Raw genomic sequence first — 11132 nt, 5'->3', positions numbered from 1 at the left:
TCCTGCCCTGGAGGGCCAGGGCTGGAATTATGTGAGATGTTGGACACTCCTCAGCACCGGCTGCATCACCCAGCCCTGCTGATGTGGCACTGCCCCTGGACACGTTTTGGCCTCTAATCCTGGCACTTGAAAGGAGCCTGGGAGGCTGACTGGGCATGTCCTGCACAGGGAAATGAAAAAGCAGCATTGCAGTGTCCCCATTTCTCTAATGGGGATGTTTTGCATGCAGGATGAGCTTGGTAAACACGTTCCATGTGCGGAGGGTGCCCGTGGGCCTGGGGCTGTGTGGGACAGTATAAAAGGCAGAGCAAGTGAGGAGCCCTCATCCACCTCTCCTGCCTTCTCCTCCTCGGTGACACAGGTGAGCTGCAAGGGCCTTTGCCTCCCTCTTCTCCTTCTCTTCTCCTTTGCCTTCATGGAGGCAAAATCTTTGTCTCTCCGTAGTGCTCTCTGAGAGTCTTTCTCCTTGATCCTGCTCTCACCAGGTTTTTGTGGTTGTTTTTTCCTGGGGAGAGGTGGGAGATGTCTTTGCAGGGAACTGTTTGGGCTCAGGGCTGTTGAATTCCTCCCTTGCTCCCTCTCCAGGCTGTCGCTTCTGCCCGGGCTGTGTTTCCTCCTGCGAGCAGCATCTCCCTGTGTGCCTCACACTCCCTGTGTGCTTTCCCTGCCCTCTCTGCAGGTGCTCCTCCAGCCCCAGCCATGTCCTGCTACGACCTGTGCCGGCCCTGCGGCCCCACCCCGCTGGCCAACAGCTGCAACGAGCCCTGTGTCCGGCAGTGCCAGGACTCCCGCGTGGTCATCCAGCCCTCGCCCGTGGTGGTCACCCTGCCCGGGCCCATCCTCAGCTCCTTCCCGCAGAACACCGCCGTGGGATCCTCCACCTCCGCCGCCGTGGGCAGCATCCTGAGCGAGGAGGGAGTGCCCATCAACTCGGGGGGCTTTGGGCTCTCGGGGCTCTCTGGCCTTGGTGGCCGCTACTGCGGCCGCAGGTGCCTGCCCTGCTAGAGCCGGGCTGCATGTCCAGCGAGTGCCTCCCCAGGCCAAGTGTTCCCTGGAGCTGCTGGCCAGCGTTTCCAGAGGCCTCGGGGCCCCTCCTGCCTTCCTGACAAGGAGGAAAGGAGGGAGGTGCTGTCTGGTCTCGTGGGCAGCCTGTTTCAGCCTTGAAAATCCTGCTTTTGAAGAGTTTCCTTGTCTCTGATTTTGCATTTCACAGTGGTTTAATGCTGTGATTGCCAACAGTCAGTGGAGGGGTTTTATTCAGGAATTAAGGAAATGTGGAGTCTTGCTTTCTGTCTCTCAGTTGCAATGGTTTCTTTTACCTTCATAAATATATATTTTCCCTTTGTTTTTGCTGAATGCTACTTGACTGTTTATCATTAAACTGATGTTGCATCTGATTTGAGTTTCATTGTGGTTTTTCTCTCCTTTTTACCTCCCCTTGGGGCAGAATTATGTGAAAATCTATGCAAGGATTTCACAGAGGAAAATGTGCATCCAAAAGTCACCACAACTCATCTGATAATAATAATTTCATTGGTTTTTACACTCTTGAGAAGCACTGAACAGGTTCTCAAATCTATTTCTCTTTCTAAGATATTTGCCCCCAATTTTTTTATCCCACCTCTGTATTTAATAGTACAATTGTGGTGTTTAAGCCTGAGAGACTTTAGATCTTGTCCCCTATTTGGCATCTTTGAAATGCTTGAGAATCTGAATGAATATTAATATGGCAGAAGCAACACTTGCCGTTGTGGCAACCAAAAGAGATCCAAGAAAAATAAAGCCATGAAATAAAAATTTATTTGAAAATTAAATAATCTTGGAGCTGAGATATAAATATTTGAGGAGATCGAGGGAAGGCTCCTGGCATTCAGGTGTGGAGCTGGTCCAAATGTCCACAGAACAGGCAAAAGAGGTGGGGTTTTCTATTCAAATGTTCTATGCTTTGTTTAAAGTTTATTAAAAATTATTTACTTGCAAATTGACAAATTTGGAGGAGAAGAGCTCAGCAAAAAGATGGGATAGAATCCTAAAATATCCTCATTGGAAGGGGCCCTCAAGGGTCATCCAATCCAGCTCCTGGTCCTGCACAGCCACGAAATCCCAAAACGACCCTGGGAGCATTGCCCAAACACTCCTGGAGCTGCCCTGAGACTGTGCCCATTCCCTGGGGAGCCTGGGAAGTGCCCAGCACCCTCGGGGGGGGAAGAATTTTCCACAAAAATCCTGCCCAAACCTCCCTGGCACGGCTCCAGCCTTTCCCTGGTCACGGGGAGCAGAAGAACTCTGCTGGTGACCCTTTCTGCCTACGGCTTGAGGCAGCAACGCCAAAAAAAGTGAAATCTGGGGAATGAAAATGTCCCAGACTGAGAGGAGCCTGGGCTGGAAAAGAGGTTTCCATGGGCAAATTTTCCAAACAATTAATCAGAGGGACTGGTGGGATGAGTTCTTCCCTGAGATCCGCGAGGAATCCAAGGGTGGCGGCGTTCCGTGCAGCAGAACCGCTGCAGTTGTATTTATAATCAGACTAGTTTTTCTAGTTTTTTGAATATAAAAACAAAATCCTTGTGGTCAGCTTAAGTGACACCCCAGATATGGCACTTGCTGATAAAAATGTTACACATAAAATTTCTGTGCTAGCACAATTTTATTATGGTGTGAAATTGATGCAATGCCAATTGAAAAGTATTGGGTTTAAAAGGCAATTTAAATCTGGTTTTATTGAAAAATATGTAAGGGATTTGAAAATGTCTTCTGTATCTACCGCCAACAGACCATTTAATCTATTTAATCTATTAAATCTATTTTACCTATTTTATCTATTAATCCTGCAATGCAAATGGACACAGAGCAGGAGGGGTGTAGGAGGGGAATTTGGGAGAGTGAAGAGTCTGGGTAAGGGGAAATATACCCTGAAATTTCCTCTTGCTGACCTAAAGGGAAAAAAAAGGGGAAAAAACCATATTCCAGAATGTTCCCAACCCAGCACAGCAGGAGGGTTGTGCAGGATGTTGAAGTTTTTATTAAATGGAGATGCTCAGTTCAATTTCAAGCAGAATTTTGTACCTTTAAGGGTCTGATCCATCACCTGCAATGACTGAAATCACTGGAGAGACAATTTCTGAATAATATGAACATGGTTTGGAAGCCATGTTCCCCTTGGATTTTCAGGTGGAAAAATGGGTGCGATAACTCTGTAGATATTTTCAACTTTATGGGGTTTTTGAAACTTTTTTTTTTTGCATTAATTTGTTCCCACACATAATTAAGCAAGTGGAACCTTTTCTTGATAAAGGAATTGTCCTCTTTTGTTTCCCAGTCTAGGTTTAGGCTGGCATTGCGTGAGAAGCATCATCCACCCATTAAAAATTCTTTCATCTTCCCAATTTATGGGTACTTTTAATTTCTGGTACTTTTAGACCGACTCTAATAAGGTCAACCTCAAATTACTTCAAGCACAGTTTAATAAAGACAATTTTTTTTCCAGCTCCTCAGCAATTTGTTCACTTGTGGACGCCTTGGGATCCAAGATCAAATCCAAGAGGAGCCAAAACTCTTTGTGCGCCATTCCCAGTCTGACCCACTTACAAACAATTGTCAATTAAAATGTTCACATCTCCAAAAAAACCTCTGAGGACCTTTCCAAGCTTGGAGAAGCTTTGGGCTGACCTCATTGTGGCCTTCCAGGACCTGAAGGAGCCAACAAGAAACATGGGGAGCGAATTTCCAAGGGCCTGGAGTGACATGACAAGGGGGAGAAGGGGCAGAACTGAAAGAGGGGAAATTTAGGTTGGGTTTGGGAAGGAATTCTTCCCTGTGGGGGTGGTGAGCCCCTGGCACAGGTGGTTCCATGGATTCCCCACCTCTGGAAGTGTCCCAGGACAGGTTGGACAAGGCTTGGAGCAACCTGGGATCATGGGAGGTGTCCCTGCACACGGATTGGCACAGGATGAGCTTTGAGGTCCGTTTCCATCCAAACCATTCCATGATTCCATGACTCTGACTGGTGTTTGTGATCTGAGGTGGAACAGGAGGGGTTTAGATGTCCCCTTTGTAAAAGAACTGATAAACCACGATTAAATGTCTCCTTGTTCTCCCAGCTGAGCCTCAAACTGCGTTACCCAGATTTAATGCCATAAAACCATCTGAATTCGATGTGATAAAGTGGTAATTTGTCTCTGAATTCCACAATTCTGGCACTTCTTGCCTGGGTTCTGTGGGATTTCAGGGCTGGATGTGCTCTTCAGGCAGGGTCTTGCCCAAACCCAGAACTGAGATTGTTCTGACGCCCGGCTGGAGGCAGAGCCTGGTGAGCACTGCTGGAGACAGGAATTTATTAAAGATTTACACTCATACCCTTAATAAAAGAACGCCTTGGAATGATGAATTATGTATTATAGACATTCTTAGTATTTTTCTTTATGACTAAAGTCAAACATAGGCCAGAGTCTGGATTTTGTTGTGACTGAAAGGTGGCCCTGGAATAAATTTGGTCCCTAATTCCCGAGATGAGAGAAACCTGCGGGATCTGTCTGTCAGAAGATAAGGAGGAAATAAAAACAAAGTAAATAAGCAGTGAGGAAAAGAACATTTAATCAGGTGGAACATTTGACATTCAGGACATACTCGTTGGGAATTAATTCCAGGTACAAAGGCTGTCTGTGGTCCCCAGGCCATCAGGGTTGAGGTATAAAAACCAACTCAACCCAACTCCTTCCTACCACTTCTCTTTCCTCTTTCCTCTTTTGTGAGCAAGGTTAGTCCAAATCCACTTCTCTTTCTCTGTTTGCTGAGTTCTTGCCTTTTAATAATGTGTTTTTTCCCCCACAGTGTTCTGCTGCTTGCTGGATTCTTTTTCTTTTTTTTTTTTTTTGGGGGGGGGGGGGAGGAGATTTTTCCATTTACATAGCTGGGGTTTGCTGTTGGAATAATGGAATTTCTGGAGTCCTGACTTGGCTATAGAGATCCTTGACCTGGTGATAGAAATTTATTCAAATGCTGGATTTCAGACATGCTAAATGATATAGAAAATATTAGAACTAATAAAGATTAATTAATTGCATGCGTGGAATAACTCTGCAAGGGGTTGGAATTCTGGGATCTTTAAAGATCCTTTTAAACTCTAACTATTTATTAAAACAGAAAATCCAGGAGCTCAGTTATATTTCAGCAGCATATTATATCTTGAAGGGTCTTTTCTATCCTGGAATGTCAGCTGGGTCACCAAGTGTGGAAATTTCGTTCCAGAGTGCAAAGACATCTCCTGGAATGCTGGGAAGTGGGATCAGGGATTGTGGGGTGGAAGGGAAAGGGGAAAAACTGAAGCAGAGCTGAACACACCTAGAAATCATAGAATTTTTGTTTTAATGCTGTGGTACAGATAAAACCCAGGAGTGTGCATGGAATTCCTGCTTTTTGTCATATCCATGGACGAGTTGTCTGAGAAAAATTCCAAAGACCTCTTCTTCAAGGCTGCTTAATGACGTTGAAATTTGTCATTGAAATTTGTACCTCTTTGTAGGCAAAGTTGGAGCCTTGAAATGAATCCTCCCTTTCATTTTTCCAGCTGCCCTCTGGAATGTACCTCTCCCCACAGGTACATTTGTGGTTGGGTTTTATTCCTAATTGCTGCTCTCCCAACGCTCTGTGCACGCAGAGCTGGGTCTCTCCAGACGTGCAATCAAAATCCTCCAATTAAATTAATGACACAGGTTTGTTTCTTTTGTTCTGCTGCCAGTTCTTGTCCGGATCACCGACAGCCTAGAGGACATTTCAGCCTCTGTCTCTCTTTATTTAAGAGTTTGGTTTCCTTCTCAGCTCCTGGCTCAGTTCCTAAAAGGCTCCTTGGAAAGTCTCTGTCCCGATAACTGAAATAAAATGAGTAAATGAACTGAGCTGAGTAAATGCAGGTGTGACACATCTCCTGCCTTGCCCTCAGGTGTGCTCCTCTATTCCAGACCTCATCCCGAGCCATGTCCTGCTATGAGCGATGTCCGCCCACGTCCTGTGGCCCCACCCCGCTGGCCAACAGCTGCAACGAGCCCTGTGTCCGGCAGTGCCAGGACTCCACCGTGGTCATCCAGCCCTCGCCCGTGGCGGTCACCCTGCCCGGGCCCATCCTCAGCTCCTTCCCACAGAACACCACCGTGGGATCCTCGGCGTCTGCGGCCGTCGGGAGCGCTCTGAGCGCCGAGGGTGTCCCCATCAACTCGGGCAGCTCCTTGGGTTTTGGGGGCTTTGGGGGCTTTGGCTACCCTGGGTTGGGCAGTGGCTACAGCCGGCCCTACAGGCGCTACAACACCTCCCGCAGCGGCTTCTATGGGCCCTGCTGAGGCGGGAGGAGAAGACCAGGAATGCTGAACCCCAACCCATCCCTGGAGCAGGACTGAGCTCACGGTGTCCAAAGCGGGGTCAGATCCCCACAGCTCCCCCTGAACTGAGTCCATCAGGCCCTGGAATGAGGCCACTGCTCCTGTTTTACTCCTGGGTATTTCTGGTCCTGTTTGTAGCTCAGTTGCTCGGTGTATTTGGTACTACCCGGTGTAAAGTTTTAAGTTTAGCTAGTAGATGGGATGTGGTTCTCAGGGTGTGCTGGAAGAAGAGCTCTGTCTTGGGCACACGTCCCCCTGAGCTGAGCCTTTCCCCCCAGTGCTTTGCAGGGCTTTAATCCTCTCATTTGGATTAATAAAATGATGCTTTTATCATAATCTCCAGAGTCTCCTGCTGGTTTTTTCCCTCCCCTCCTGGTCTTATTTGAAACTTTTTCAGTTTCACTTTTTTAGGTGAAATTTATCACTGAGTAGATCATCAATAGTCTGGGGGAGTTGGGAATGTTGAGAATGTGGGGAATGTTCAGCCTGGAGATGGAGAACTCAGAGCACCTCCAGGATCTGATTTAGATTTGCAACTGAAGGCACTAAAACAGTCCATTTTGCAGGGGAAAAAAGGGAAGAAATTCTCTTGTTGGGAAGGTTTGGGGCATTCCAATAACCCAGTTATACAAACAATGTCTGCAGCAGGTTGAGCTGTCCCCACGAGTTAAACTGCTCATGGTTTATATCCCAGCCTGGCATGAGATGAAAAACCTCCCTCAAAGCTTCTTTCATCTCCAGGACCCGGCATTCATTTCAACCCTTTGTTCCATCACACCCAGGGCTCCAGAGCTAACGCAACACTACAAATTTCAATTCACGCAGTAATTTGTCAACTCTTTGGTGCCTCACCTGTCCCGGGAGCTCCAAAGGCATTAATTGAGTGTGGGGAGTGCCAAACTCCACCAGCCGGGGTTGGTGTGTCCTGGTTCTCCATCCAAGGGCTCCCAACCTCTTGGAGGAACTCCGGGTGTTAATTAGGGAGCTGGAATCCCTGCCACGCTGTTAATGAGGCCATTCCCAAAATGGATCTCCCCTCCAAGAGCAGCAGTTTCTGTGCCTGGAGGGGAGGATGAGGAGGAGGAAGCATTCTTGGGTTATCTCAGTTTTGCGGACGAAAGCGAATTTTTCTTGGGAGGGATCCCTACTAGAAGGAATGGATTTTGTAACATATTGGAAAAGATTGTGGGCTGTTGGGTTGTGGAGAGTTTGAGGAGAGGGAGAAGAAGGACTCTGCTTTTATAGAAAAACCTTTCGTAGAAAAACCTTTTTGTTGAACTGACTCTAAAGAAGAAGAGAATCTTCTTGTGGAGAAAATAGGAGGAGAAAAAGGATTTTAAGGAGATGAAGATTCAGCTTAATTTTTTTTTAAGTATAAATGATAGAAAGGTTTAATAAGATAAAGTTTTTGAAGGTGTTTACCTCGAATTAGGTGAAGTCCTTTGAGTTCTCCTGACTCACCGACTTCGATTGAAGTTCTTACCTAGGGGATGTGGGGCCCAGATCTCCGCACAACCTGGGGCAGCCAAAACTTTGCATATTCGAGCCATTAGCAAGAAGTGTTGGCAACTTTGATGTCCTTTATTCCTCTGAAGTCCAAGCCCAGTCTTTGTACAAAGCCTCTTCATTTGGAGTTAATTCCTATCTTTTGCTGAGTGCTCCCCATCCCGGTTTTTTGCATCCTTTCTGTGCAGGAATTTCCAGCAGGGACAAATCGAGCTGTGATAAATGGGATGAAGAGCTGGGTGCAGCTTCTCCTGACGTCAGGTTCAGACACCGCACAGCCTCTAACCCCTAAAATTTGAATTACTCTCCAACATTCATCTTCGTGTTTAATTTGTTGTGAAAATTGCTGCACATCCTGGCGACTTCCCAGGATTTTGGGTGGGAAAGGGGGTGACTCGGGCATGGAAATGATATTAAAATTCATGTTTGGGTAAAGAAATGCAGGATTGTGGATGTTTGGATTGACGAGGGACTTTGGGCAAGGGCAGGGAGTGACAGGACAAGAGAGGATGGGTCCAGAATGACAGAAAGGGGGTTTAGATGGGATTTTGGGAAGGAATTGCTCCCTGTGACGGTGAGGAGGCCCTGGCTCTGGATATTCCACCAATTCCCCATTCGTGGAAGTGTCCAAGGCCAGGTGGGATGGGCTTGGAGCAATCTGGGGTGGTGGAAGGTGTCCCACGGTCCAGGTGATCTTTAATGTCCCTTCCAACCCAAACCATTCTATGGTTCTGTGATCTTGAGTTAAAGGACTGGCTGAATTTCCACCCGAGTTTATTTCGAGCACCAAATCCTTCCTCATTTCCCCGGAATGGAAAAGTTTTCCAGGAATGGGTTTGATCCTGGCTCTCCAGCTCCAAACGAGCCAGCCATGATCTTTTCCTTCCTGAATGAGCAAAGGAAATAAAGGGGAAATCGAGTTTCTCATGAAAAAGAAACGCTTTTTGCATGGGGTTTATCGCAATTATTCCTGGCAAATCCCAGCTCCCAGGGGATGGATCAGAATCCCAAATTCACCAGCCTGGGTGGCACCAAACATTCTTCTGTCAGGAAGGTGGAGCTGGCACCCAGGGCAGCGCTAATTGCACTCATCCAATTTGAAACGTAATTAAAATCTGCATTTGAAAGCTCGTGAAAAACAGGTCTGAAAAACAAACAAAACCCTCCAGTTCTGGGTGTGTTGTTTTGCAGACGTTCAGGTGAGTAAATAATTTCTCCCCTGGAGGGTGAATTAATTTTTGGAGTTGTTTTCTGCTGTTCCCAGCAGAATTCCAGCTGGGAATTCCACACTACCCCGGCTCCCTGCAGGAATTCTCCGCAGATCCATCCGGGAGTGAGTGACGTTAATTTTTGGATAAAACCAGAAATCGTAACTGAAATTGTTGAAGTTCATTAGTCCAGAGTAAAATGCCAAAGCAAACCCCAAACCTGAATGTTTTTGAAGTTGTTGGTGACAGAATTTGAATAAAACTAACAATGAAATGAGCTCCAGTCGGGTGTGAAAATGGAGGATTTCACATCTCCCTGTGCCTTGAGGGGGGGTTCTTCAAGGAGGGGTGAGGTCCCAGGCTCTGCCTACCCCAAAAAACCATCTCAGAGGCTCCAAGCCTTTGAGGAACAAATTCTTCATAGAGAGCTAATTAATTACAATTCAAAACCAATTGCAGATGCCACTCTTGCCAGGGAAATTCCCTCTGCTTCTCCATGGATCTTGGGGTCACCTCTGTGCCCAGAGACTTTACCCAGGGATGACTGTGAGTAACCACCCAGTTCCATTTTGATTAAAAATCTCTTTTTTCAGACGTTCAGTCACTCGCAGGTGTCTCAGGAGGATGTTCTCACATTATGCAAAAAGTCTTAATTAAAATCTGAATATTTAGGTCTGTCCTTGATGATAAAAATCTGCGAACTCTTAATTTGCTCACTTTAATTCATCTCAAAATCAGGTCATTAAGTCATTCTGAGAGTACAATAAAATAAAGGTTTTAGTTGGATCAATATTTATTGTAATTGCTTACAAGGAAGTCTCCAAACAGATTTGAAATGTTGCCAGATCTGTTTTTAAATTCACAGCTGGATTTGAAACTTGCTTTGTGTTTTCCAAGCAAAGCTGGGATGAAGGAAGAATAAAAAGAATGAAGAAATTTTTTAAAAATATGAAAAGAAACTGTGGATGGTGTTATGCAAGTTAATTCCTCAACTAACTCCTAGAAATATTAGGAATAATAGTATTTTTTAAAAATAGCTGCTAATTTATTAAAGTATGGAGAAATAGTGAAGAACACACAGCTAAAAACAGGAATTTTTTTTGAGAATCCTCCAGAAATATGAGATGGCTCGAGCCGAACCTTGAACTTTTCCATTTTGATTTAAAATAAAGCAGCTGTAATTCCTGCAGATAGAAACAATGGCATCAATTCCACAGCCCAATTACTGCCCTGAACCCCCAAATCTTCATAACATCTTATTAAATAAAATACAAGAATTCAGATCTAGGTCAGGGATCTGAAATGTGCCCAGGATGGGACATTTGCATGGTGGCACTCCAATAAAGCTGCTGATAAACTTTGAAGTCCTCAGGAAGCTCTGCCCAAGCTAAATGAGTTTCTGTTCCCAGGGGATCTCCACAGAGACAGCCCTAATTTAAATGTGGTTTGCATGTCTCGGGAGTGGATGTGCCAGCAGAGCGAGAACCTCAGGATTAATCCCTGCATTCAGGAACTGCTCATGGATTTGGGGTTGGAAAAGAGCTCTAGGATCACCAGTCCCAACCTGTGATTGATCCCTCAATGTCCCCTCGTTCCTGGGCCACCTCCAGGGATGGGGACTCCAAACCTCCCTGGGCAGCCTCTTCCATGGAAATATTCCTTCTTCTTTCCCAGAGAATCTCTCCACGCCTGGAGGTGTCCAAGGAATGAGCAGACCTTGGGCTGGTGACCAGACTGGGGTTGGGAACACCTCGGACTCGATGGTCCTGGAGGCCTTCTCCAACCTCAGGGATCCTGTGGAAAGCAGCTGGAAACACTCATGGCTTGCTTTCCAAAACCTGCAATTCTCCACGAATTCCCCCAGGATTTACCTTGCAGAGGAGGGCGCTGCATTATGCAAATGAGGCCTAATCTCCTTTAATGACACCAAGCAGATCCTAAAGGGGTTTGAAGGCTGAATAAATCCCGCTGAATTAATCCCTGCAGTGCTCCCAGGAATGAACCTGGCCCGGAATATTTTAAGATGAAAGCACCCTGTGGTCAGATA

General features: G+C 46.2%; 2 protein-coding genes across 2 annotated transcripts; both read left to right on the top strand.

Annotated features, from left to right (window-relative positions):
- Window positions 1–327: 327 nt before the first annotated feature.
- LOC121338735 (feather keratin 1) lies at window positions 328–1005 on the top strand. The gene is made up of 2 exons (XM_041409932.1): window positions 328–371; window positions 687–1005. Exon 2 carries the CDS (start codon window positions 700–702, stop codon window positions 1003–1005), a length of 306 nt encoding a protein of 101 aa, XP_041265866.1. The 5' UTR covers window positions 328–371; window positions 687–699.
- A 4967-nt stretch (window positions 1006–5972) lies between these two features.
- LOC121338737 (feather keratin 4-like) lies at window positions 5973–6332 on the top strand. The gene has a single exon (XM_041409934.1). The coding sequence runs from the start codon at window positions 5973–5975 to the stop codon at window positions 6330–6332; it is 360 nt and encodes a 119-aa protein (XP_041265868.1).
- The last annotated feature ends 4800 nt before the right edge of the window (window positions 6333–11132 follow it).

Source organism: Onychostruthus taczanowskii, unplaced genomic scaffold (genome assembly GCF_017590055.1).
Source record: "Onychostruthus taczanowskii isolate IOZ18803 unplaced genomic scaffold, ASM1759005v1 scaffold315, whole genome shotgun sequence".
Lineage (NCBI taxonomy): Eukaryota > Metazoa > Chordata > Aves > Passeriformes > Passeridae > Onychostruthus > Onychostruthus taczanowskii.
Note: the sequence above shows the minus strand (reverse complement) of the source record. Positions and strands in the feature narration are given on the sequence as shown.